Here is a 27,532-nt window from a genome sequence, read left to right as displayed (position 1 = left end):
TTGTTCGCTCAATGTTATCTTTATTTTCTCCACAAATTAAACCAGTAAGTTGGCAACGTAAATCAGTTCTTAAAACAGCGGTTATAAAATCATTACCTCTAAATCAAAATCTAATTAATCATTGATGTAACTTCACTGAGTTCAGTGAAATTACATAGGAGTGAAGTGGTTCATCACTGTGATTATTAAGGGCTTCTCTACACTGGCACATTTTGTCACCAAAAACTGCCTTTTGGGGACAAAAAAATGAAGGCATTTACACTGCAATGCAGCTTTTTTCAGGAAAGACACCCAGTTTTGGCCACCCCTGCAAGAGACTTTTGTGTTTCCTCCTCCCTTTATTGACGACAAAGAGCCATTGTGGACTCTGCTGTTTGTTTTGTTGCGGAAATTGACTTCCGACAGTATCCTACAATGCCTGCCCTGGTGGTTGTGCTCAATGTTTTTTGATCTCTGCTGCCCTGATGGCATGCACCCATCCCCTTTCAAAGCTCCAGGATGTATCTGACAACTGAGTGAGCTGTTCTATTTAGGGAACAAAAAGAAAATAATCAGTTCTGCTGCTACAGAGGGAGGGCTGGAGAGACAGCTGTGCTTTTTTGACATTCCTTAGCACAGAATGCTACAAGGGAATCCCAAGAAGCACAAGGATTAGATCTGCCTTCCCACAGCACTACACTGTGGGCTATTTACCCACATTGCTTTGTTCTATCAACAGAGTGCTACCAATGTAGCCATGAAATATCAACATTGGGAGAAGAAAAACTGGTTTGATTGGTTTTCTTTCACTTTTGGCAACTTTAGCATGTCAACAGCACTTTTGTTGCCAAACCTTCCTAGTGCAAGCAAAGCCTTAAGCTTCAACACTATTCTTGGCACTATATAAAAGCTAAAGACATTTTCCCACCCCCAATGAGACCACAGTCTAAACAAGATGCATGTGAAAAGATGCATGTGACGAAGTGGGTCTTTGCCCATGAAAGCTTATGCTCTAACACTTCAGTTAGTCTATAAGGTGCCACAGGACTCCTCACCACTTTTGCAGATTCAGACTAACACGGCTACCCCCTCTGATACAGAAGAAAGGAGTTTCAAGAAAAGTTGTGTGTGGAAAGAAGATCCTGAAACCTGGGTTAGAAAGAGAGTTTTAGGTGCCCATGAAAGCAAAGAATAAGGCATGTGGAGTGTGGGAATAGTATGAAGGGCTTGGTGGGGTGGAATGGAGTTTTCCCTGGCAGTATGAAGGAAGCAAGAGGGCAGCAAAAGTGTGCACCAGTTGAATCTATTCAGAACCCCACATGGAAGATGAGACAGCAGAAGTGATGCAGAAGATGAAGGAAGCTAACGAAGCAACTAAGAAAAGGACGAGATATGATCCGAACAGCAGGCAAGAGAAACTATTTTAGCTGCTATGATCTGAACTTCTAGTGAGCAAGATGGGATTGGGGGTAGTCAGCAAGGAGAAGGTTGCTGTAACCAGATATTTCATCGAGAGTCCAGTTTAACAGGAGGTTGAATTAAAATTAGGGTAGTTTTTGTGGGGAGGGGAAAAAAACACACAAATTCAAAATTAATACCCTACACTGGTTTCAAATACAAAACGCATGCAGAAACAAACATCTTACACATTGATTTCACTACATGTACATTGTGGTACATCTATACATGACAACACAAATAAAAGGCCTTAACCATATGAACATTTACTACAGTAATCCTTACTACTACATTTAAGTCAGTGGGACTCCTCAGGGCAGTGAGCATCATACTGGTGAGTAACGATCAAAAGGAAGGTCTGAAGTCAGGAAATGCAGACATCAGTTTCCCTACAGACTATAGAGATGCATTCTTGGAATGTATTTGACATACCAACCAAGTACTCTCAAATTGCCATCAGTTCTAGCCTCATCTGCACATTCGTAGTAGTTTTGAAGTTCTTCTTATAGAAGCACATGGTACCAAGCACTACTGAAATTTAGTGAGAACAAGGAATTCATTTAAAAAATTATTTGTAACTGTAAAAATCAGGGTAACAAAACATGACAAGATTTTTCTCTATACCAGTGGGATAGCTTATAATCACAATTACGCCTGTGTAAGCCCATAGTAACACATTGATTTCCATGGATTTGCAGCAGTGTAACAAACATCAGAATCTGAACTACATTATATTACAATACTAACCATTGTTAATTTGCAAATCAAGTTAACTGCTTTGCAAATTTAAGGACCAATCCTGTCAGGTACAGAGTGCCATCAATTTAAATAGAAGCTGAGGATGCTCAAGCAACTGTAGGATTAGACCCTTCATCCTCATTTAGTTACCAACAATAGATATATAAACTAAACTAAACTCATTTGCTAAAATTGTGCATTTTATGCAGCATCATAATAACTGTCAAATTTTTTAAGTTTCATTTCAGAGATGTGCAGCATTGCGCTAATTCACGAACATTCATGACTGATGCATCTGCATGAAACTTCTCATGAACGCTGCAAGCTTCTGAACATCTTCTATTGTCACAGCATTATACAAAGAAGCACGGATTCCTCCCACAGATCTGAATGAGAACAAAAAATTGTTATTGTTGTACATAGCAACAAAGATATCCTTACCATTGACTACACACAGCTATCTTTCCCTCAGTATATGGTAATAATTCATATTCATGGTAACAGGAGGGGACATTCTGCCTTTTGATATATTCACAAAACTTTCTTTGTTGTCAATGGGAACCGAGCATCTATTTTAACTACTTATATGTCCTCCTTTGTTCTAGTACAGTGATTCACAACCCTTTTCCCATGGAGGAACCTCTAAAATAATTTTTCATATCCCAAGGAATCCCTACCTATGAAAACGTTTGCTTGGCCAGAAAGAGTTGACAATGGGGAGCGCAATTCAATTACTACTAAATTTTTCAAGAAAATGTATTTATAAAGAGCTGGGTTTTTATATATATGTCAGCTTACATTGGAGCATTTTTCCTGTCTCTCTTTCTCTTCCCCTCCTCTCCCCCCCCCCCCCCCCGGGAGGGAGTTTTGCTATCCTTTCAAGCCCAAAAAAGCAGTAGTTCCTATTACACCCTCAGGACTTCCTGTCCCAATGCTCTCACTCAGATGACAGTGCTGCTATATATATATTATACTGGGGGAGAATGGCAACCATTTTGTCTTATTTTGCACTGTAACCCTAAACAGGTTATAATAAATGAGTTCATCCAAGGACTGTACTTACCGATGTCCTTTCAGAGAAATCATATTCAATTCCACAGCTTTATCAAGGAATTTCTTTTCCAAAGCTTCGTCACCATTAACATTGCCAATGCGGAATGGAATGTTCATTCTGCTTCGGCTCTTTTTCTCCACAGGGCATCTGAAACATTTGCAAAAATATAATTATTACATTTTGTCCTCCATCTAGGTGCTTTTTAAAACCTTCTATTGAAGTTACCATGGATGTATTTGCCTGAATAATCACATGTGTTTAGCCAAGCAAGTCAGTCTGCCCTGTCATTTCAGCCATGGATGACTTGAATGATGATTTTAGAAATACACCAGAGGGGTGTTAGTCTGTAAATAAAATAAAATAAAAACAATGGTCCTGTAGCACCTTAGTATTATTAAATATTCTGTTGTATTCTCCACTCCTCTTCTTCAGTGTAGTATTTCTCAAGCCCATTTGCAGCAGCCTCTCCAGCAGAGTGCGGAGCCCTTAGGCCATCATCAAATCTGGTAAGAGGGCAGCTGTCAGTGATGTGACATTGCCTGTCTTTGGTCACAGTTACAGGTGAGATTCATTCATTGGCCAAGGTGTGTTGACTGTACATTGACCCCGACCCATTCAAAATCTATTCAGAAGGGCCCACAAGTAGCATGGAAAAAGTCAAAGCTAGGTACATGTATGGTCACTTTAAGTAGAAGAGTTTGACATCGACTGCAGACCATCCTCTATGACACATCAACATCACAGAGAAATCTGAGTAGAGCAAGTCAGCCCGCAATGGGTGCCTTAATAACAAGCGCGCTCTTGGGTAATTGAAGAGATCTATATGCGGTGGTAGGCTTGGATTTCTCCTGATCACTCATCTATTCTGACTATAGAATACCTACAATAGTCGTGTAGAGGAGCGATATTGTTTAACACGGGGAGTCACAGGTCAAATCAACCAAGTGCAACATAACTGGGAAAAGTGTAGTTGTGTGTCCAGTGACTTGATGTGAGACAAATGGAGTCAGACTGTAAGTGGGTGGCTAGAAAACATACTTAAGGGCTAGGCTGAGGTAAGCTAAAACACTGTAGTTAACCATGGTCAAACTTCTCCCTCATCTACACTAGGGATGTGAATTGTTGACCGGTAAACCGGTGGGGGCTGGAGCAGTTCCCCTGCATCCTGTCTACTAGGGCTGTAAGCAACTAATCACTAGTTATCTATCCGATAAGCAAAAGCTTATTGGATAGTCAACACACTAGGGATGTTAAATATCGGTTAATAGAATAGTCGATTAACCTCATGAATTCTTATGAGTTAGTTGACTATTCTATAATGCCTGGAAGTGGAGCCAGCAACCAGTGTGCTCAGGCCCCACTCTTGAGGAGCCCCCTGCCACTCCATGATACAGAGGCAGCAGCGTGGGGTGCCAGGCGGAGCTAGTCCATGAAGAGAGCCAGTTTAAAAACTAGCTCCCTTTGTGCCTCTGATAGAGAGGCAGCAATGTGGAATGGCAGCAGCCCCTGTCCCAGGGTAGGGTGGGAGGAAGTCTGAGCTCCCAGACCCAGTGTGAGCTGGAACTACTTAAATGCAGAGCTGCAGCAGGGGTGGGTCTCAGACCTGGCACAAGCCAGGACTGAGGCGAGCTGCTGGCCAGCCTTCTAAAAAATGTCCTGGCAGGTTGGGGGGGGGGGGAGGGGAGGATGCATGTAGTTATAGCATTAACCTATAAGCTTTTGCTTATTGGTTAATTGACTACACGATTACATCCCTATAACACACTAGTCAGACTAGTCACTTCCTCTTCCCCTCCCCCGCTTGCTGTCTCTGGGGGATGCTAGCTTAAAAGCCAGCTCCCCCAAGCTCCAGTTCCGTGACAGGGGGCAGAGGCACAGCAACCTTTGAAATGTACAGGAGTTCCACCTTTGAAATGTACAGGAGTCCCCACTGGCCCCAGGCTCCACGCGGCACTTCAGTCTTTTACCTTGATTTTATTTGGTCCATATGCTTTATGAAAATATGTTTATGATATGAATGTCTTAACTCAGATATGCTTTATGCAAGAATGTTAATGTAATATATCATTTGTAGGGCTGTAATTTACTGACTATAATTATCTCATTGGTCTGCATGTATCACATCTATTGCTGACACTTCAGGTGCAACAATGAAAGAGGCCTTCACGGGACTTGTGGGTCAGCCCATGAATCCTAGAACTGGAAAGAACCTCCAGGGGTAATCAAATCCAGTCCCCTGCAATCATGGCAGGACTGAGCACCATCTAAACCAAGGCTGGGAAAAATATGGTCCAGAGGCCAGAGATGGCCCACCAAGCCACCAGTTCTGGACTGTGAATAGCCCTGCTGGGACCCTCAGGCACACAGCTGCTGCAGTTTAAAGTGCAGTCCATGCAGCTCTTTTCTCTGTAGGCAGGGGGAATCTTCGTGTGAGCTCCCTGACCTCAGCCCAATCTTCAGCTCTTATTGGATGGACAAAACTAGCCAATGGGAACTGAAAGATTGGCGTGGGGGACAGGCAGGAGTGGCTCGAGGAGAGCTGCCAGCAACTGGTACCCTAGGCGGAATGTGCGATCGGCGCCCCCGCCTCCACAGCCCTCAATGGCATGATGTCATCATTGGGCGCCACATTAAACGCGGCGCCCTAGGCAACTGCCATGGTTGCCTACATCCACGGGCCACCCCTGAGGACAGGAGCAGTGAAGCTTCTTCCCCCTCCCGGAGCTGAGAGCTATATGGAAGGAGCAACTTGCAGTTTAAAGTGATCTGAGGCTGCAGCAGGCAGGAAGCCCAGCCTGCCTTGGGGATGCTGTAGGGCTGGTGGGCAGGAGACACTTAGGTAAGTGCCTCCCAGCCAGAGCCTGCCTCTGGCACCCCAGCCCCCCCTGCACCCAATTCCCTCCTCCAGGTCACCATCCAAACCCTCTGTACCCCCTTTCCCCAGGTCACAACTTCCTCCCAGACCCTGTACCCCTTCTTACACTCCTCCCCAGGACAGAATCCTCTCCTGCATCCATACACCCTCCCTTAACCTATACTACAATACCCGGACCCAGGTCACAACCCCCTCCTTCACCCAAATTCTCTCTCAGACCTCACACCATCTCCTACATCTCAGTCCCTTACCCCATGCACCTTTCTGCACCCAACCTCCATCCTAGACCCCACATCTCCTCCACAGGAAAGTGCAGCCCTTGACCACTTTCCAAAATCTTGGAATGGCCCCCACCAAAAATTATTGCTCACCCCAATCTAAACCATCCTAGACAGGTGTTCATCTAACCTGCTCTTAAATATCTCTAATGGTGGAGATTCCACAATCTCCCTAGGCTATTTATTCCTGTTCTTACACATCCTGACAGTAAGGTTTTCCTAATGTCTAACCTAAACCTCCCTTGCTGCAATTTAAGCCCACTGCTTCTTGTCCTATCATCAGAGGTAAAGGAGAATGACCTTTCTCCCTCCTCCTTGTAACAACCTTTTAGATACTTGAAAGCTGTTATGTCTCCTCTCGGTCTTCTCTTTTCCAAACTAAACAAACCCAGTTCTTTCAATCTTTCCTCGCAACTCATGTTTTCTAGACCTTTAAATCACTTTTGTTGCTCCTCTCTGGACCTTCTTTAATTTGTCCACATCTTTCCTGAAATGTGGTGCCCAGAATTTGACACAATACTCCGATCAGGCCTAATCAGTGTAGAGTAGAGTAAAAGAATTACTTATGTCTTGCTTACAAGACTCCTGTTAATACATCCCAGAATGAGGTTTGCAACAGTGTCACACTGTTGACTCATATTGAGCTGTACAGGCTAAGATATTGCTTCCCATCTCAATGCAACAGATTCAGATTTGTCCTTGAATATTCACCAGAGAAGAGGAGTTTATGGTAATGTTTGCATCAGTTAGCTCTCCTCCCACTGCCCATGATTTTATCATTTGGCAATGTTTTAGTTTCACTGGTTTTGAAATTTGTAAAATGTGAACACAATATAACAAGTATTAAAAATGAAGACAATAAGTCATTGCAACTTACACATAGAATCCACTGGAACTGTCAATAATGTCATAAATCATGTGTGATTTGATTGAACTCAGTTTATCCATAGCTGCAGCCCCACCATTGTTCTTTATCCATTCCAGGACTAAGCTCATGATATAGATACTGAATAAACAAAAGAAAACATTATGAAGTCATAATATTCCGAAAATGGAAAAAGTAATCAGGTTTCATTCAGAAAAATGTCTCAACAATTAAATGGAGATATATTATTGTTTTTAATAGCTCACAACATTTGGCATCTGGACATTTCCAATAATGGCAATTTTAAAACAGGTAAAATGTTTGTGCCAAACTAAAGTAGCTTTTAACTTCATAAGTGACATAAGTGTGATGGCAACTGCCCTCTTTCCCCGTCCCTCCTGATCAGCGGCCCTGACTCCCACATTTAGACATTTTGCCTCTAAGGACTGCAGAACTGCAACAAGCAATTTTACTAGAAGTCTCAGGGAGTTCCAGAACTGGACCAGCAAATGTGTTCTAGACCCATGCCACTACACTGACAAAGCTTTGTGGATGCTCTTGCATTGTACCTTCCTGCTTAATACCAGAAATCTAGTCTTATATTTATGACCATTAAACAAATGTCCATGACCTCACTGTCATCTAAAAAGTTATTTTTCACATTAAACAATTATCCTCCTGGTAACAAATATTTTATAATCATTAATGCCAATTCAAACCCTAAGCACAGAGCCTGTTAATTTCACACAGCTACAGATCAGCTGTTTCAAAGCCAGCTACCCAGTATTACATAAAACCCCCACAAAGCCTTTTGCTTTTGTGCTTTGGCTACAAAACTCTGCTTGTTCAAGTCAGGCATTTCCCACCGCTTCACCATTTTACATAAACTGTTCACAAGTTTTTATGGCACATTTCCAACAGGTTTGGTTTTATTAATCCTCCCATTACAGTTTCCAAGGGAGTGCTTAGACAACATTACCCTTCAAATCTCTCTCATAGGGATCTAGGAGGAGGTTGTTTTAACATCCCTACCTTTAATTTCTCCTTGGATACTAAATCTTTAAACATTTCCGAAACACATCATGAAAGGAGTGAGCTTATGGACTCCCTGTTATAAATTAACAGAACAGCTTTATGGGCCCGCGCCTGCAATCTTCAAGGCAGCAGAGTGTCATTTATCCCTATGCAGAGTTCTATGCATCAAAAACATGCTTTTGAAGGTTTAAGTGGTACATAGTCCTTGCACTGGCTGATTGCATAGGATACATTTTACAAATAGCCCACACTTAGCCAAGTCTGTGGGACTACTTAGGCAAGTAAGGTTTGGAGGTCTAAGCTCTAAGTGATGCTCTTAAACCTGTCAGTGAAATAAAATTCCATATCCTTCTGCCACGCCAATCAAAAATATGGTTCTGGAGAGGCTTTAAATAGAAAATAAATCCTTGGAACTGAAAAATAAGATTTCTCCAGCAAATTTGCTATTAATTTTAGCAGAGGAGCTTAGTGTCAGAAAGTCAGGACTCTTAGTGCCAAGAGGTTAAGAGTATCAGCATTACATTAATTTAATTCAATGTTCTGCTAAGTAGCTCATGCAAATTTGGTTAGTATTTCCTGCCTATTTGCCAGCTAACTCTGGAACAGAATAGGGTGAGGCAGAAGGAAAGGAAAGAAGCTTTGCTGTTTTCTTACAAAAAAAGGCATTTTAAAACCAAGCCAAACAGATCTGTATCCTGCCAAAATTTAGGTCAGTATTAAACCTTGAATCCTGGAACATCCTCCAATGTGGGTCATCGGCATGAAGTAAAAGTTGGCCAAGTACCAGGTGGGAAGTAGAGCCATCCCTAACGGAGCAAGGGGCAAGTCACCTATATGGAGACACTCCCCCTTAACATTAAATATTGCAGATTAAATATTGATAACACCCAGCTGTATAATTATGTTTGTAGTTCTTTTTATAATCGTAATGAAGTTCATATAATTAAAAAACCTCACTGATCATGATCAGTGTTATACTGCTTATACAGTATTTTAAAATCTATCTTCATGGACTTCCTTGAAGCAAATTCTGCTATCAGATCCTGGTTGGATGCATCTTTCGTCCCGATGGAAAGTCCACCCAGCTTCTCGAGAGGTAGTTGGCCATATGCAGTTTTTAGTTTGGAAAAACTTCGCTCTCCAGAAGCCACCGTGACTGGGATTGTCAGCAAAATCCTGTCTGCTAATGCTATGTTTGGGAAGGCAAGTGATTTAAGAAACTGAAGGGCTTGAAGTGCAGTACTTGTTCCCTCAGGGAAGAATTCTCCTAACCCAAAGTTAGATTTTGTCCATTTGTCTCTGTGCCTGCTAGTGACAGTCATTGTATGCTAGCTAGGTGTGTAGGGGTGTTGGAGTGCAGAGCTAGGGTGCACTGGGAGTCTAGAAAAGCAAGAGCATGCAGACATGAGAAGTGCAGAGGGTCAGAGATGCAGTGGAAGAGCTGGGTGGTGCTTAGTGTTCCCTCTAGTTTTTTCCATACATGTGCAGAGTGAATTTTGTTATGTGCACTGAGACATGTGCACCACCAGCAGAAACACCTGCTGCCAGCGCTAGGTGCAGTGCTAATCAGATGGGTGATACTGGAATTTCTCTTGGGTGGCCACCCAAGCACTCACCTTACATGGAACACAGGTGGTACAATGTATTCCTCACTTGAACTCCCAAATTTCTCCTCCCCTAACATCCATCCCCACAACAAATCCCCTCCGCCCACACCACTCTTCCTCCAATTTCTCCATTCCTCAGATTCCTAATACTGGTTCCTGCCCACGAAGCATTCACATGCCAAAATCTCCCTTCCCCAAGACAGATTACATTCTCTTCAAAATCAAAATGCCATCACCCATGAATCACAAATTGCAGCACCCTACAGGCATCTATTGCTAAACTCCTTTTGTCTAACAAGGTTGTGATTTACTTATCCTTAGTTTACTGATGGTGGGATGAGTTCACTCCATTTTTCTCAATGAAGTTTGTCTGAGAACATCCAGAAATCCTTAGAATGTCACTTTCAGTTTAGCAGAAGTTGGGGGAGCATCCTGTAACTCAAGAAGCACTTGGTCAAATGACCCCAAATGTGGATCAGTAGGGCTATTCTGCATCCCCAGGAGACAGATTTCCAAGCAATCAGGGTAAGCAGTTAGAGGACATAGAAAGGTTGAGTTTTAAAGCCATAAAATAAGTGGGAGTTAGTGGAAACCCTCTGCTGTTTTTCTGTAACTCGCTAGCCCTGGTGGGTGGTGGTAGAATTGTCAGTCACTAAATCCTAGTACTCTGGGGAGGGAAACCCCAAGGCTTGAGACTGCTGCTTGAAAGCTGAAAAGATGAGGACCATGAGGCGGGAGGATGATAAGGGCTGGCCCTCTGGCCTGGAGCCTGGTGGCAAGAACCCACCTTTCTCACACACACAGCCCTGCTGGGAGAGAGAAGAAAGGGTAGATAAAGTGGGAGGTGTAGCACACTAGGGGACACAAGATTTGGACTACGGGCGAGGGGCCCTGATGAAGACTGGCTGCTGGCACTCACCTGTGCTTTCCTGTTGGAAAAGGCAAGGGTCCATCCCTCCAAGGCAGAGGTCTGGAAGGGCAGGGGTAGGCCAGGTCAGGCTGCTGGAATGGCACTAGTGAGGTGGAGAACTAGGACCCTGCAGCAGCCAGCAGGCAATTCTAGCAGAGGGAAGAGCAGAAAATTGCAAAACAGCTAGAGCTTGGAGGGGAGGGGAAAGAAGAAAGTGAGGGGGAGCCTGCAGACAAAAACAAAAGCAGAGGAGCAGGACCAACTCCTGCTGCCAGAACCAGCTCCCCTCCCAACATGCCTCTGAAGCACACGGCCCAGGGCAGTTACCTTGCTTCATCCTATGGATGGGGGAGCTCCACTTGATGCTATTAACAGACATTCAGGAAGTAACTTTTCAACTATAACATTGTATGCAATTATCACCAACTGAAATTTTTCAATATTCTTTTCAGCCCAGAAATGAATTTTTGTTTGCATCTCAAATGTGGAATCAACACCGTTTAAGTTCCAAGGCATGATGGGTTGTTGTTTTTCAAATGAAAACACTTTTGCATGTGAAAAACCCCCCAGGAATGGTCTGGATTTAAAGTTTAGCATGTCCAAATACTTAGTATTCAAAGCAGAATATGTAATTTGGCAAGCAGGAAAATAAGTGGGTACTTAGTAAAAACAGCCTACTAAGCATGCACAACACTTAGCTACATAGTTAAGGAAACAGGGAGAGCAAATATGTAGAGAGATGTACAAAGCCCTTTATATCGACAAGGTCAACCCTCCCTCCTCTGCTGAACAATCTGTCCAACTTTTAAAGATGACTTCACAAGGGACCCAGCAGAAGGGCCAGTCTTTGGGACCCAATGCCACCCATTCCAAATGTGCACACTCTATAGCAGAGATAGGCAATAATTTTTGATGGAGGGAAGGGGGTGGGGGGAGGGAACAGCACTCCAAGAACTTTGTAAGTGGTCAAGGGGATCTAGGAGGGAGTTTGGGGGAAAAGGAGGGGGGTTAGGGTGCTGAGGGTTTGGGCTGTGACCTGGAACGGCGGTGCAGGAGGGCAGGAGCAGAGGGTTGGGGTGGGGGAAGGAGAGGCCAATGTGCCAGATACAGGCTCTGGACAGGAGGTGCTAACCTGGGTGGCTGCCAGCCAGCAGCCCAGTGGAACCCTCAAAGCAGCCAGCTTCAGGGGACATGTGCTCTCTGCGCCGCACGCCCTGGGTGGGACGGGGAGCATACTTTGTGGGATGCCTGCACCACAAGCACAATGAGAGCTGCAAGATTGTGCTGAGTGTGAGGGCAGCATGCAAAGCTCAAACACACACACACACACACACACACACACGTGCTGCAACTTCAGGAGTAGGGGTGCTGCAGCAGCCCCAGACTTGAAATGGTTTCCATTATACACGATTTACAGTTTGATTCAGTGGCTTTCAGTACCCCCACTTTACGCAAAGAGCACATGCCCCACAAATCCAGATACATTGAGTGGCATGTGGGGGCACAGAAGGCAGGGAGATTTCTACTGGGCTGCAGGACAGTGGCAGACCAGATCCAGTGGTTTGGGGTGGCTGGATACATTTTGCCCATCCCTGCTCTACAGGGTATAGTGCACTTTGGAGTACACAGCTCCAGACCCACAAAGTCTGAAATTAGTATGTCTAGATTTAGTCATCCATTAATTAATATAATAAGTCCTATTTCATATCAGTACTGTAATTCTCATTTAATGCCTGCAAAATTCAGGAAATTCAAAGTTATAGATCCCACATCACTGGTAACTTAGTATATACAGTAAAATTCCAATAGTCCGGCATCACAATGGCAAGAGCCTAGTGAGTGAGCTTCAGCAAAAAATGAGTCACAAGGTAACAGCGGAAGCAGCTGAACTGAGCAAAAAGGGTAAAAAAGGCTTTAAAAAAACTAACAAGTGAGTTTTGAATTAGACCAATGGCTGTATTTTTTTAAATCACCTTTTTACTGCACAACTGTACAGGAAATGCTTCCAATCCCACTGACATCAATGTAAGGTTTTATATATATATATACACACACACACACACACACACACACACACACGTAGGCCCACTCCTCCCTTCTTTTGTAATCTTCCATTAGCAAGGCTGTTTTCTCTAATCTTAGCAGTATAGTGTCACTACGCAGAGCAAACGGTACTCTGCTGTGCTTCATATATACATAAAATTGCCAGACACATTCTGACTATGATCCCAATTGCTGGTGAGGATTATAAAGCAGAACCAACAGTTTTATTTTTAGATGCCAGGTTGATCTCGAAGTGGTAATCTGTGCAAATTTAATATGAAATGCTCAGATGCCTGATAAATAAAAATCACCTAGACGCCAGGTTTCACACTCTTGACTTCTGTCTCACCTTTGAATCTATTGTAGTAAATGATGTTGCAATAGATAATGGTTTAGAAAAAAGATCATTTAAAAGAATAAGTCTCTGCCATTGTCATTTTCCAGCAACGAAGATAGAGGGATTCAGATGTGCAAGATGCACTTTGAAAGGAAGTTTGTAGCTTGGATATTTTGGGCATAAAGCTGTGTTTGCTGAAGGGATCCTCCACTATAGCTAACCTTCTTTCCCCACCCATCATCCAGACAAGGGAAGAAGGGGGTTTAGGAAGAGATGGACATGCAATCTAGAGGTGGGATATGCATTGTCCCCTCCATGGGTTTAATTGCTTGAGGTATTCCATGGGCAGAGAAAGGGGACCCTGGATGTGCTATGAAGACAAAACGTATGTGTGTAGATGGCTCTGGATTTCAGTTTGCTGCTGGGAATCTGCATGGTCTAAGGTCTTAGATGCTGGCGGCTTTGGCAGGTGGAGGGAAAGCAGAGTAAACCCTGGTCTTTGAGGGAAGGTTTTGTGGGAAACTCCATACAACTTACTTCAGGGAGTTATCAATTCCCTATGTAGGTTTCTTCCCATGTGGATGATCTGGGCCTTAAGTTTATCTGCTGATGATATATAAATCTGGACAGACTGGTTGAGGTTGAAGACTGAGGACCAAATTCATCCCTTGCATCAATTGAGACATCATCATTGAATTTGCTGGACTTATTTCAATTTATGGTATGCCCAGAATTTGGCCTTAAACTTAGTATTGCATGGCATTATCTAAAAAAATATACATGCTGAGTAATTACCTCTTTCAATTCCCTCCTTCAACCCTGATTTAAAGCCACAGGATTGGGGCTTACAGTAGTCGTTCCCTCACTCAAAGACAAATTATTTGATTTACTGGACTTCATACTCCTGCCTATTTGTGACCTGATAGCAAATGAATGTTTAATTTTTGGAACTTTTTCTGACAGCAGGAGCATATGCTAGCTTAGTAGTTTGGTAGAGAAATAGGTTACCTGTAGCATGGAGGAGTGTTATATAATGAGCCATTTCCTGCTTGCACTTTGTAGTCCAATACTATAGGGCATTCTTTGAGCGCAAATCCCAGCAAATCCTCGCGCACTATTACCACAACTACACCAGCACAGCCAGCGTTCTTCTGGGCACCAGCAAAAATTAACCCAAACTTTAACAGAAAGAAAAGGATTTTCTTAGAAGCAATGACTTATTCAAGATTATTAAATATTTTAAGTTCTGTCGCTTGATATTTATAAAGACATGCATACATTTGCAGTGTTATCTGAATGGCTAGTAAAACATATCCCATTTTTGGAGGGTTGGGGGTAAGAGAGGCTCAATTTTGATTTCAGGAGTCACTTCCACATTTGATTAACACATGTAAATATTGATTTGTCTGTACTGTCAAAATTAAGTAACTTCTTTCAGCTAATGCAGCTGTAGCATGGAGGAATGAAAGGAGACTTGATGAAATTCAAAAAAGGAGAAACTATTTGACCCTCCTTTCCTTTCACTTTATTTACCAAGAATGCAACCAGTAGATAGAAATTATTCACAGAGAAGCCTGTCTCTGAATGTCTGTACTGCCAAAACAATTTGCTTGATAACAAATAGCAGCATTTTCAACAAACCCAGTGGTCTAGAACTGACACCCTCATACAATCATAGAACTGGAAGGGCCCTTGGGAGATCATCAAGTCCAGTCCCCTCCACTCATGGCAGGGCCAAGCACCTCTGGCTACTTGTAGTAAAAAGAAAGGAGACTTGATGAAATTCAAAAAAGAAGAAACTATTTGACCCTCCTTTCCTCAGCACAATTTGATATGGAAAGTCAAACGCCTATGTGTCTAGACTACAGGGTTTTTTTTGAAAAAAGTAGCCTTTTTTCAAAAAAAAAACTTCACCTGCGTCTAGACTGTGGCCACATTCTTTCAAAAATAAATCAAAAGAACGCGGCAGTTTTTTCAATCACGGTAAACCTCATTTTACAAAGAATAACGCCTTTTTTCAAAAGTACTCTTTCAAAAAAAGGCGCTATTGAATGCAAAATGTGCATTTTCGAAAGAGAGCATCTAGAGAGCATCTAGATTCTTTCAAAAAAGCGGCTCGCTTTTTCGAAAAATCTGCTCATAGTCTAGACGCTCTCTTTCAAAAGAGGCTTGTAGTCTAGACGTAGCCTAAGTGAAGTAGTACGCAAATCAATAATACTTCATACTTCCATAGTGCCTTTCATGAAAGAATATCAACACACTTAAACACTGGTCAGTGTCATAACCCTGTTTTACTGACAGACAAACTCACACAAAGATTAAAATGACTTTACTATAGTCATAGAGTTTGTCTATGGCAGAATAAAAATTGGAATCCAGAAGTTCTGATGCCTTGTCCCCTCTTATAACCACTTGAAGAAAAAGCTAATACTCAAGAGCCACTTCAGCATCACTTAAGACAACACAGTAGAAAAATTTAGGCCTGGTATACACTGGGGCTACGTCTACACTGGCCCCTTTTCCGGAAGGGGCATGTAAATTTCACGAGTCGTCGTAGGGAAATCCGCGGGGGATTTAAATATCCCCGGCGGCATTTAAATAAAAATGTCCGCCGCTTTTTTCCGGCTTTTAAAAAAGCCGGAAAAGAGCGTCTAGACTGGCCCCGATCCTCCGGAAAAAGTGCCCTTTTCCGGAGGCTCTTATTCTTACTTTGAAGTAAGAATAAGAGCCTCCGGAAAAGGGCACTTTTTCCGGAGGATCAGAGCCAGTCTAGACGCTCTTTTCCGGCTTTTTTAAAAGCCGGAAAAAGCGGCGGACATTTTTATTTAAATGCCGCCGGGGATATTTAAATCCCCCGCGGATTTCCCTACGACGACTAGTGAAATTTACATGCCCCTTCCGGAAAAGGGGCCAGTGTAGACGTAGCCTGGGAGTTTAGGTTGAGCTTCCATGCATTCGGTCAATTTTCTAAACAATGAGTCTACACCATCAAAGCCGTTCCATCAATCATTAAAGCAGATTTCGGAACTCCAGCTTTTCACAAGGAGCAACGCTAAATTTGACCTTGTGCGGTTAACGTCAGGGTAATGAAGATACAGCACTGTGAAAGTCGATGTTTTTGGCCTCTGAGAGCATCCCACGGTGACCATTCTGGCCAGGATTTTCCTGTGCACCTAAAAGGCAGCAGAGTTGAAAAGCCCCAGGAAAATTTGAATTTCATTTCCTTTGCGGCCAGTGTGGCAAGCAGACCTCAGAGAAGGCAGCACACCTCAGAAGTAAACCTGACCATGAATGCCTAGCACGCAAATGATCACCAGCATAGAGCATGCAGGCGATCCTGGACCTTACTACTGTGTGGGTAGAGAAATCTGTTCTCACAGAACTATGAACCAGCTAAGGAAACACACCTATCTATGCCAAGATTGCAAGAGTCACATAGGAGAAAGGATATGCCAGGGATGCCCAGCAGTACTGCATGAAAATAAAGGAGCCGAGGCAGTCAAGCCAGAAGACAAAGGAAGCAAATGGATGGTTGCATGGGTAACCATGGGAAAAAGGGTGCAAAAAGACAGCCATTGCTTTCAAGCAGGGATGAGGCAGGAAGAGAGAAGTTGAATGCATTATGGGACACTGACCATATGTACCCAGAATCACCTACTGCACAGTTTTGATCCCAGCATGCACCATAAACCAGAATGCAAAGAAGCAGGAGCAACTGTGGGATAACAAACCACAGTGCATTGTTCTCAAAGTGGAAGGTAGCCACCCGACTGGGGATGAATGACATAGAATTCTTGTGCACAGTGGAAAGATGCACCTTCAACATTACAAAATCTGGTGCTAGGAAAAAAAAACACCTTAATCTCGGAGTGTAGAGAAGGAATCATTGCAGACAAGGTCTCAGATGATTGTTAGGTTAAGGTATTTGAGGCCATGGCTGCATCTCTTTTAGTATGGTGTACAGTGCTAAGCACTCAGCACTAAAATATAATCTGATGTGTCCAATTCTCAGGGAACAAGATAGCCAATTAGGCTCTCGCGTCTGAACATTTTGCTTCTAATTCCTTCATGGCACCTTAGAAAAAAAAAAAAAAAAAAAAAAAAGGGAGGCCTGTACTTCTACAGCTTCAGTGGGACTGGAGAATGCCCAACACAGTCCAGCCACTGATTTGTCTAATCCAAGTTTGTCTAATCCACTTTGTAGAGTGAGTGTGTTGGATACTGTACCTTGGAAACATCTACTGGCTTGGACAAGAAATTTGATGACATATCACAAACTAAGACTGCTCCTCTGACATCAGGTACAAAGTCAAACTCCACACCATGAACGGTCTCATTAGCACAATAATAGACATAAGAGGCATCCTGGTTAAGATTCCAGCTGCTTGTGTCAGGAATTTCTGAGACAGATAAGAAGAAGAAGAAAGAAAAAAAAAGGTTACAACTGAAGACAGCTAGAATCAGCACTAAATTTACTGGTGAGCAGCTATACTTTGACATTGAACTTTAAATTGCTACTGAGTGGTTTCAGTACACTAGGTAATGATTTATTTTTACCGGCAACAAATCAAGTTCACCTGTAGGCTACGTACAAAAGAAAACCTACTGCCCTAGAACATGTGTACCCATCTGAGCCACTGACATGCACTGGCTGCTTCCAGGAGTGAAGCAGAGCCAGGACATGTAGGGAGCCTGCCTTGGCCCGGCTGTGCCACTGGACTTTTAGTGTGCAAGAAACACTGTGAGGGACGGGAGGAAAAGTTGGTTAGTGGGGCCAGCAGACCTCAGTTTGAAAAAATACCAATTTAGATTATTCATCAAATCACATAACTTATTGCTAAAGGCCGATCTAATTAACCAGCCCATCTCCCTGTCAAAGACAGGATTGTTCCCCACCATACAGTTGTTAGTTAAGCTCAGTCTAGTTTTAAAAGTCCTGCCGTGATGGGGCTTCTATTCCTTCCTCAAAGGAGTATACTGAACAGCCTAATGGCAGCTGGCAACTCAAAAAGGATGGGCACTCCACTATTTAACTGGTTCTATTCAGTAATCTGACAACCTTTCTGAAATGATTCAAATGTGGCAGAATTGTTCTGCTAGCGCTACTTGAAATCTTGTTAGATGTGAGAAAAGACAATACAGTAAACTTCCGATAATTCGGCACATTTAGGACCCAGGGGGTGCCGGATTATCAGATTTGCCGGACTATCAGAAGGGGGGGCTATGAGGGGTCTGAGGTGGGGTGGGGGAGATGCCACCCCAGACCCCCTCATGGCCCCCCCTTCCGATAGTCCAGCTCTGCCCCAGGTGTCCCTGATTCAGCCGCTGCTGGTGAGTTTCAGCAGCGGCTGAATCGGGACGCCTGCAACAGAGCAGCTGGGGTGCTGCCGGGTTGGTCCCGCAGCGCCGCTCCTCGGCGCTACTGGACCAACCTGGCAGCACCTCAGCTGCTCTGTCCCAGGTGTCCCCACGTCAGCTGCTGCTGAAACTGATCAGGGGCTGACTCCAGGAAGCCCAGGGCAGAGCAGCTCTGCCTCGGGCTTCCTGGAGTCAGCCGCTGGTCAGTTTCAGCAGCAGCTGAAACGGGGACAGCTGAGGTGTTGCCGGGTTGGGTTCCACAGCCCCGAGGGCAGCACTATGGGACCAACCCGGCAGCACCCCAGCTGCTCTGCCCCGGCTTCCCCGATTCAGCAGCTGGTCAGTTTTAGCAGCGGCTGAATCGGGGAACCTGGGGGCAGAGCAACTCCAATGGTCCGGCTGCCCGGAGCACTTCCGGGTTCCTGATGGTGCCGGACCATCAGGAGTACCGGACCATCAGATGCCGGACCATCGGAGTTTTACTGTATTTTGATATGCAACAAGCTAAACATCAACTTACTTGTGTAACTTCCAAGTTTAGGATGAACAATGTTCACTTTGGCATACTTCTCTGCTTCCTTAGCTGCTTTTGCTGACCATGCTCCAGTAACCACATAATCTGCACATCTTCTTTCTTTTAGTCCAATAAGGTTAAGTGGGATAGCACTAAACTGGCCAGACCCACCCCCTTGGAGGAAAATGACTTTGTAGTTTTCTGGTATATTTCTGTGTAAAAGAAGGAAATATAGTTTTCTATTTCAAACAAAACTATGCCCAGGATTCAGGACACTCTTACCACAAAAGTCTTGTGAAAGATTTATCAGCTCTAGGTAGAGTCATTTTAAAGAGCAAAAAGTTAATTTAGCTTCATATTAGTCTGATCTAGTCATTAGGAGCCATTTCAATGGTCAATATAAAAGATTTTAAGACTGTCAGAAATAAGGAAGATTTTCTGTAAGACTAACAATAAGCAAGGCCTTTCACTAGTACTAATTCTATTGTAACATGCACAAACAGTAAGTAAGATGGGGTATATGTACTACAATAGAATTAGTGTTCATGAATGGCTTTGTTTATCGTTAGTCTCAAAGAAAAAAACCCATACTTTTTCATTTCTTGTAAGATATGTTTCTGACAATGCAAGTAATCTGTTTGGATAAAAAAGAATAGACTCATGAAGGCAAAGGTTTACAGACTAGACTACTGTCAAGACAGATTTCTGATAACTGTACAATTAAACTAATTTAAAAAGTGGAGTTCAAGTTTAAGAATACAATTGAAACACTTGTACGTGCAATTGTGTCCGATTTGCATGCACAAACTGCCAGATGCATGTAAATTGATTATTTGTTCATTCAGTCACAGAAATTGCATGTTCAAATTAACTGTGCAATTCCATTTGAATTTTAGGTGTACAATTTAAAAAAAAAAACCTTTATATGAAGAGATATTATAACAAAAGATTTAAATAAATTCCTATAAGTTATACAAATACACACATTCGTTTTAGTATCAGAAAGATAAGCATCACAAGTAGACAGAAAGTTCTCGCTTAATCATCTTAAGATACACCCAAGTTTCCAGTCAATCTATGAATGCAGGTATCTGCACTCTTGCTTTTGTGCATTACACAGTTAATTTGAACATGCAGTTTCTGTGAATGAACAAATTTCTCCCAATATACCATGGTCACTGTCCTTTATGAAATCTATAATCATTAGAGACATAAGTTTTTAAAACATGCTATTTTGAGTTAAATCAGATTTTATTAAAAAAATATGGAAAGTTTAACCTACATACTATGATAAAACAAAACTAGCAAATGGAATGTCAGTTTATGTCACTATAATATCTGAAAAATGGTGCTTTTATGTGAAATCCCTTCATATTAAGAGTTTAGTTTTTAAAAACTTACAGCAATTCACGCAAGAGAGTTTCAGCTGAGTTTATAATTTTTAAGAAATCAGATGTTCTATGGCTCATTTCTGTGGGGTAGAAAAAAAAAAGAGATAATGTGAAATAAAACCATAACACACAAACTGAGTTTCTAAAACATTTATAAGCCAGCTATCCCCGATGTAAACTACAATACTTAATATTTAATACTTTGTTCACATATAGTTCCCACTAAAAAACCTTGTATGTATTATCCCCTGATTTTTCAAACACAGAAGTTTAGCCGAATAAGGGACCTGACTTTTAGATGTGACAGGCATCAGTTAATTTCCATCTCATACGTGGGTGCGCTACATCTCTGAAGTTCAGGGAAAATTTTTAAGATAGCTAATTGTGGAGCTAGCCATCAAAGTTTGAAATCTGGCCCAGTGAATTGCGCAAAACCTCAAAGCAGTCGCAGAATGAATTAAAACCGAGATCTCCAGACTTACTGGTCCGTTCTCTAACACCCTCCCTTTTAATTGTGTTTTTGGAAACAATTCAAGTATAGTTTTCCCTTATTATTCTCAGTACAGGCAGTCCCCGGGTTACGTACAAGATAGGGACTGTAGGTTTGTTCTTAAGTTGAATCTGTATGTAAGTTGGAACTGGCGTCCAGATTCAGCCACTGCTGAAACTGATCGCCAGTTCTGACTTACATACAGATTCAACTTAAGAACCCCAAGTCAGCTGCTGCTGAAACTGATCAGCCGCTGATTCCAGGAAGCCCGGGGCAGAGCAACTGTGCCTCGGGCTGGTCAGTTTCAGCAATGGCTGACTTGGGGACGCCTGTGGCAGAGCAGCTGGGTTGCGCCAGCAGCAACCCAGCTGCTCTGCCCCAGGCGTCCTGATTCAGCCGCTGCTGAAACTGACCAGCAGCGGCTGAATCAGGACGCCTGGGGCAGAGCAGCTGGGGTGCTGCCGGGTTGGTCCAGTAGTGCCCAACCAGCAGTGCCCCAGCTGCTCTGCCCCAGGGTCCACAACAAAACCCTGGTCTGCTGGGGGGGGGGGGCACACTAGCTGCGCCCTCCCCCCCAGCAGACCAGGGACACGGGGAGCAAAGCCGCAGCGGCGGGGTGCCTGCCTCTGAGGCTTTGCTCTGGCGCGGGACCGCCGCCACTGCGGCTTTGCTACCGGTGCCCCTGGTCTGCTGGAGACGGTCCCCAGCAGACCAGGGGCACCGGGAGCAGCTTTTCTCGCCCCGGAGGTCGAGGTGGCTGACCACTGCCTTCGAGCTCTGGTTCGAGAAAGCCCCGTTCGTAAGTGCGGATCCGACATAAGTCGGATCCGCGTAAGTCGGGGACTGCCTGTATAGAGCTGCTCTGTAACCAAAGCATAGTTTTAAGGGGCTTCTTTGTTCCATAATCCTGTTGAAGAGCAAAGAATCATTCATATTAATTCTCATTATCAGAACTTCACTCACTACATATATGTTGAAGTTCATGACTTATTACAAAATAAGGCCCTGATCCTATCAAGCAAGACTACTAAGGTCCTTAAAATAACGTGCACTGAATAACTTTGTTTTGCAAGCTTGGGCTCTGAAAATTGAACAGCCATGCATATGGCACAAAAGACAGCAAATGGGATGACACGTTTCCTTCTTAAGTGGGAACAAACTCAGCATCATATAAATTTGGGAGGCTTCTACAATATATACAAATATAATACAGGGGTACTAAAAAGACATTTCTTCTCCATTGTCAAATTTAATGAACAAACATCTCACAAAGATCCAGAAATGCTAGCTATGACTGGCTGAGTTCCTTGCTTCTGGGCCTCAGTGTAGGTTCAATAAAATATAAAAAAAATCTGTCCATATGTCACTCCATAGCCTTCTTCTGGATGATTAGCGTAGAGAGGAAAACAATATACAGGCAGTCCCCAACTTACGTGGATCCGACTTATGTCGGATCCGCAGATACGAACGGGGCTGCCCCAGAGTACACGGACTGCGGGACCTCGCGGTCCTGCCGCCCATATACTCTGGGGCTTTCTCTGCGTCTCCCTGGTCTGCAGACCAGGAAGACGCAGAGCAAAGCCGCGGAGGGGCTCGGGCAGCCCAGGGGCGCCTGGGCTGCCCGAGCCCACCCCCACCCTGGCTTTGCAAAGCCGCGGGGAAGCCGGCAGCGGAGCAGTCCAGGCTCGCCTGGTCTGCCTTGCTGCCCGAGCCCCCCCGCAGGTTTGCAAAGCCGTGGGGAAGCCGGCAGCGGAGCAGTCCAGGCACGCCTGGGCTGCCTCGCTGCCCGAGCCACCCCCCCCCCCCCTCGCGGCTTGCAAAGCTGCGGGGGGGTTCGGGCAGCGAGGCAGCCCAGGCGCCCTGGACTGCTCCGCTGCCGGCTTCCCCGAGACTTTGCAAAGCCGCGGATGAAGCCGGCAGCGAGGCAGCCCAGACGCCCCGCGGCTGTCCCGCTGCCGGCGTCCTCAGAGGCTTTGCTCCCCATCTCCCTGGTCTGCTGGTCTCCAGCAGACCAGGGAGACTGGGAGCAAAGCCGCGGAGGACCCAGGCGGCGGGACCGTGGTGCGTCTCGGTCCGCCGCCCGTGTCTTCCTGGTCTGCTGGGGTGGGGGGGTGCGCAGCTAGTACGTCCCCCCCTTTCCCCCCCAGCAGACTAGGCTTTTCTCCGGACGCCTGTGGCAGAGCAGCTGGGGTGCTGCCGGTTGGTCCCGCAGCGCCGCTCTGGGCGCTACTGGTCCAACCCAGGAGTACCCCAGCTGCTCTGGTCCTGATTCAGCCGCTGCTGGTCAGTTTCAGCAGCGGCTGAATCAGGACACCTGGGGCAGAGCAGATGGGGTGCTGCTGGGTTGGTCCAGTAGTGCCGAGGAGCGGCGCTACTGGAGCAACCCAGCAGCACCCCAGCTGCTCTGCCCCAGGCGTCCTGATTTAGCCACTGCTGAAACTGACCAGCGCTGACTACAGGAAGCCCGAGGCAGAGTTGCTATGCCCCGGGCTTCCTGGAATCAGCGGCTGATCAGTTTCAGCAGCAGCTGACTTGGGGACGCTTGGGGTTCTTAAGTTGATTCTGTATGTAAGTCAGAACTGGCAGTCAGTTTCAGCAGCGGCTGAATCTGGACGCCAGTTCCGACTTACATACAGATTCAACTTAAGAACAAACCTACAGTCCCTATCTTGTACGTAACCCGGGGACTGCCTGTATAAGCAGATCCTCAGGACTCAAAGGTCCTTCTAAAAATTAAAAGGATATGAAATTTTAAAAGGAAATGGGACACTTAGATTATGAAATAAGTATAAGAACTTTTGAGCTACACATTTCGATCAAGCTAAACTTCTAAAATCAATAAAACAAACAGAATTTAAAAAAAAAGTCTTACCAAGAACACTAATACCAAGTCCTTTATAGTTCACCAATTCTTTCTGTGCTTGCAGCAAAACCTAACAAAACAAAACAATCAATTTGGCACTACTGAATGTGTCAATGCTGGAGCATAAATATCCCAACTACTGCATACTGAGGCAATGTGACATTTCTCAGTTCATTATAAAATTACTGAAAGTTCAGATACTACTATAACTTCACCTTATCTATTAGTTAAGGGTTTATCATATGATGGGATAATCAAATCAATCATGACCCCACTGTGAGTATTCTTCATCTACTGTCATAATTCTATGATTCAGTGTCCAGACTATTATGGTACGTGCATGGTTTTACTAGACCTTTCCAGCTCTAATGATGATTTAATAAAAAACACACTTGGAGCATATATTAGCTCCTGTTCGAGGATGTCCAAATGCTTTATAAGAGCAAACTGGTATTATTTACATTCTACAGATGGGGAAACTAAGGTTCTGACAGTTATGGACAGAAGCAAACTTTTGAATTCTGAGTCACTGATGCAAAGGCAACTTCAAAAGGCTTGCTTTTTGGACCACAAATTTCTTTAAGGTGTCTCAAGTTGGGCACCCAAAAATAAAATAAGTTTCTTCCCCCTCTTATCTCCTCTCCCCTCCGCCCCAACTCCACACCACAGGTTACTTTTAAAAGTTCAGGCCTAAAAGACTTGATGCCCCAGCATATTCTCACCAGTGAGCTACACTTAGGGTCTAATCATTAAACCATGCTGCCTGCAGCTGAAGAATAATTCTTAACTCACAAAAAATTCTGTCCCTCCCCAAAGAAAGTTAAAGGAGTGAAGAACTCCACAAAGAGCTCACCTTGGCAAATATAAGCACACTAATTATGTATTTGCCAAGGAAACATGCTCTAGACTAGAGAATTGTACAAATTAAGCAGACTGCCTTCTCAATAAGAAATCTGGATGATCTTTTAATGGTATCAGGTTGTCACCAACTGGCTTATCTGGAAGAGAGTGTCACTTTTGACATCTGCAGACTGAACTTTGGACCAGGGGACAGCACATATAGATTGCTCAGGAGGGAAAAATGATCAAAAGACAAGCAAGATAAAAGATCTGTTAAGAATTCAATTAAAACGCTGTTCATGTATTAGTAACATTATTTCAGGAGTATTTGTATTAAAAAGAGAAGAGGGAGGAGAAGATTACTTTTCAAAAAGAATATGCTTCTCTTTTCCCCCTCCTTACCATCTTAAAACAAACCTGCAAAAGTCAACAGCGTACTCCTGGCATTCCCTTATTTCAATGGGAGTTAGGGAATGCCACAAAAGCAGGAGTAGGCTCTACTGAAAGTGAAGTGAAACAGTCCATTGCAATTTTCAAACCAGTGGGGGCAAAACCAGACTAACAAATTGTAGTGTCTGATCCTCTCCCCCTCGCTCACAAAAGAGTCACATAAATAATTCCATATACTTCACATGACTACTCATACTTAGCAGTTAAATAACTGTAGGATTAGACAGAGTAACATTAATGAGGGAGTGCTTTCCTGAACTGTCCAAATGCTGTACAATAGATAAGCTACAATAGATATACTACAAAACATTTCCAGAAATTCCATTAAACGCTGTTCCATAGACAACTGACATTGAGAAAGAACAGCAGCTACATAACAAGAATGTATTAGAACAAATCCAGACACAGAACGCTTGAAGACAAAAATGCTGACACTACATAACCATTGTGTGGAAAACTGAAAGCTTTAAGTTTAGCATAAACCACTCCTCCTCCCAGATGTAACTGGATAACTGATAGCTGCTGATGCAACTTTCCAAAGGGTTGTGTCTATATTTTAGATATCATGTCACTCATATAAAACTGATTCAAGTGTGCTTATTTATGTATCTTGAGCATTAATCTGCTGTAGTGAAACTTAAGTATCTGCAAATATTTATCTTCCACACTGAAAGTGGTGTATCCAACAATTACTTACAAAATTATCAGATTTTGCAGTTAGAACTGGATTACTTTGACCATTTATTTTTCCCAGCAGTTATGATGTATTTCTAGAAAGCAAACTTGCTGATATGTTAGTAGTACAGAGGAGTTGTTGTTTTTACATCTTACATTTATTCACAAATCTGCAGATCTGCAATGACGACAGCCAAATGGGAATCTGCCCATTTCTCCAAACAGCAATATGCCACAAAAACTGACCAAAGCGTCGTGCCTGAAAGCAAGGTACTGCGTTTCTCACCTTAGAACAAAATTAATCATCGATGACATGCATGCAGGCAAGGGGAGAGGGCTAGTGGATACCCACTTGGTTTGGGCGAGCAGGAAAACAAGTCACCTGCAATGCAGGAATTGCATAAACCGTAGGCACTGGAGCCAGCATCCTGAGAGGGGAGCTCTCCCGTAACCACAGTCTGAGCTTCAGGAGAACGATCTCTGCTTTCAAACAGGAGTCGGACCCCTCACAGCCACGGGTCACACCGATCCCCTCGCAGCAAGCCCGAGCGCGCCCCCTGCCCCCGCATCCGTTCCATTCCCGGGGGACCTGCTGGTGCCTGGAGCCACCTTATTGCCTCTGCCAGCGCCCCCGCGCCGAGCTGCAGCACATCCCGGGTACTCACAGAGCGCGGCAGCTTTGCGGGCCCGGCGCTGAAGTTAACCACCTGCCTCGCAGCGTCCATGGCTGAGCGATGCCTCGCGCTGCTCCTGCTGCCCTGGTCCAGCGCTGCGTCCCTCGCGGACTCGAGCACCGGGCAATACTCACACTCAGCGGCCTGGCTCCCTATTGGTCCCTGTCGCACGAGTCTGTTTATACCCGCGTTCTGATTGGTCGCTGTGCTGCGAGGCGCGCAGTCATTGGCCGAGCGGCCACGAGCCCGCAGCGTGATCGTCCCGCCCCCTTTCTCCCCCCCCCATGCAAAGTTGTGCAGAGATTGCAATAAACTCGGGGTGAGGAGAATGCCCGGGACGAAGCTCTGCGAGTCAGTGCTAGCCCTAGCCTCGCTCGGCGCTCCCCTGCCGCTCCCGCTTTCTATGGTAAGGTGGAGAGAAAGTGTCCAAACGCAGGGCTACAGGAGAGATCCGAGGTGAGACTCAGCATCATGCCCTGCAATTTCACAATCATCCTCTCTGTCCCCTAGGCTGAACTTCCCCCATGCGTCCAATTACCAACTATTCACAAAACAAGGCATTTTTTAACAACCGTTTGTTAAAAGGCCCTCTTTTTATTAAAGATTCATTTGAACAATGGTGACCAATTGGATTTATTAGTAAGTCCCAAAATGGAACTAAATAACCAAGGACCTGATGATAGGAATTGACATACTAAATCAGGGCTGTGGTCCATATAATCCAGCTGCCAGTCTCCAAGGCTATGTCTACACTGGCGCGATCTTGTGCCAGAAGTATGCAAATGAGGCGAAGCGCGGGAAAACCCTCTTGCGCAATGCCGTTATGCTGATTATTTTCAGGAATAACGGCATTGCACAAGAGGGTTTTTCTTGCGCAAGAAGGGGCAGTGTAGACAGCTCCTTCTGGCGCAAGAGCCTCTTCCACAAAATGGCAGCTCATTCGATATGCAAATGAGGCTCAGCACTATTCCACACTTAGCCTCATTTGTATACTTCTGGCTCAAGATCACGACATTCACCCAAGAGTTCTGAAAGAACTCAAATGTGAAATTGCGGAACTAACAAATGTAGTTTGTAAGGGTACATCTAAACTACATC

General features: G+C 44.3%; 1 protein-coding gene across 2 annotated transcripts; it reads right to left on the bottom strand.

Moving 5' to 3' along the window:
- PSAT1 (phosphoserine aminotransferase 1) lies at nucleotides 1-26,582 on the bottom strand. Of its 2 annotated transcripts, XM_014573324.4 has the most exons (10): nucleotides 26,426-26,554; nucleotides 25,917-26,019; nucleotides 23,805-23,865; nucleotides 20,453-20,522; nucleotides 19,058-19,263; nucleotides 17,407-17,579; nucleotides 14,188-14,357; nucleotides 7,260-7,388; nucleotides 3,239-3,376; nucleotides 1-2,561 (listed from the first exon to the last, which is right to left on the bottom strand). In XM_014573324.4, the coding sequence occupies exons 4-10, from the start codon at nucleotides 20,518-20,520 to the stop codon at nucleotides 2,456-2,458; spliced, it is 990 nt and encodes a 329-aa protein (XP_014428810.1). In that variant the 5' UTR covers nucleotides 20,521-20,522; nucleotides 23,805-23,865; nucleotides 25,917-26,019; nucleotides 26,426-26,554; the 3' UTR covers nucleotides 1-2,455. The 2 variants fall into 2 exon arrangements, with proteins under 2 accessions (XP_014428810.1, XP_006122537.1); XM_006122475.5 differs by lacking the exon at nucleotides 25,917-26,019 and having other exon boundaries at nucleotides 26,426-26,582.
- Nucleotides 26,583-27,532: the final 950 nt, after the last annotated feature.

Source organism: Pelodiscus sinensis, chromosome 6 (genome assembly GCF_052426305.1).
Source record: "Pelodiscus sinensis isolate ZL-2025 chromosome 6, ASM5242630v1, whole genome shotgun sequence".
Lineage (NCBI taxonomy): Eukaryota > Metazoa > Chordata > Testudines > Trionychidae > Pelodiscus > Pelodiscus sinensis.
This window is presented reverse-complemented; position numbering and strand designations above follow the sequence as displayed.

What these genes read in the sequence shown, in the direction of transcription:
- PSAT1 (XM_006122475.5), bottom strand. Translation starts at nt 26,485, where the DNA reads ATGGACGCTGCGAGGCAGGTGGTTAACTTCAGCGCCGGGCCCGCAAAG. An exon ending in CCGCAAAGCTGCCGCGCTCT is followed by an intron (nt 23,866 to 26,425) that starts GTGAGTACCCGG and finishes TTGTTTTGTTAG; the next exon opens with GTTTTGCTGCAAGCACAGAA. An exon ending in TAAACTTGGAAGTTACACAA is followed by an intron (nt 17,580 to 19,057) that starts GTAAGTTGATGT and finishes TATCTGTCTCAG; the next exon opens with AAATTCCTGACACAAGCAGC.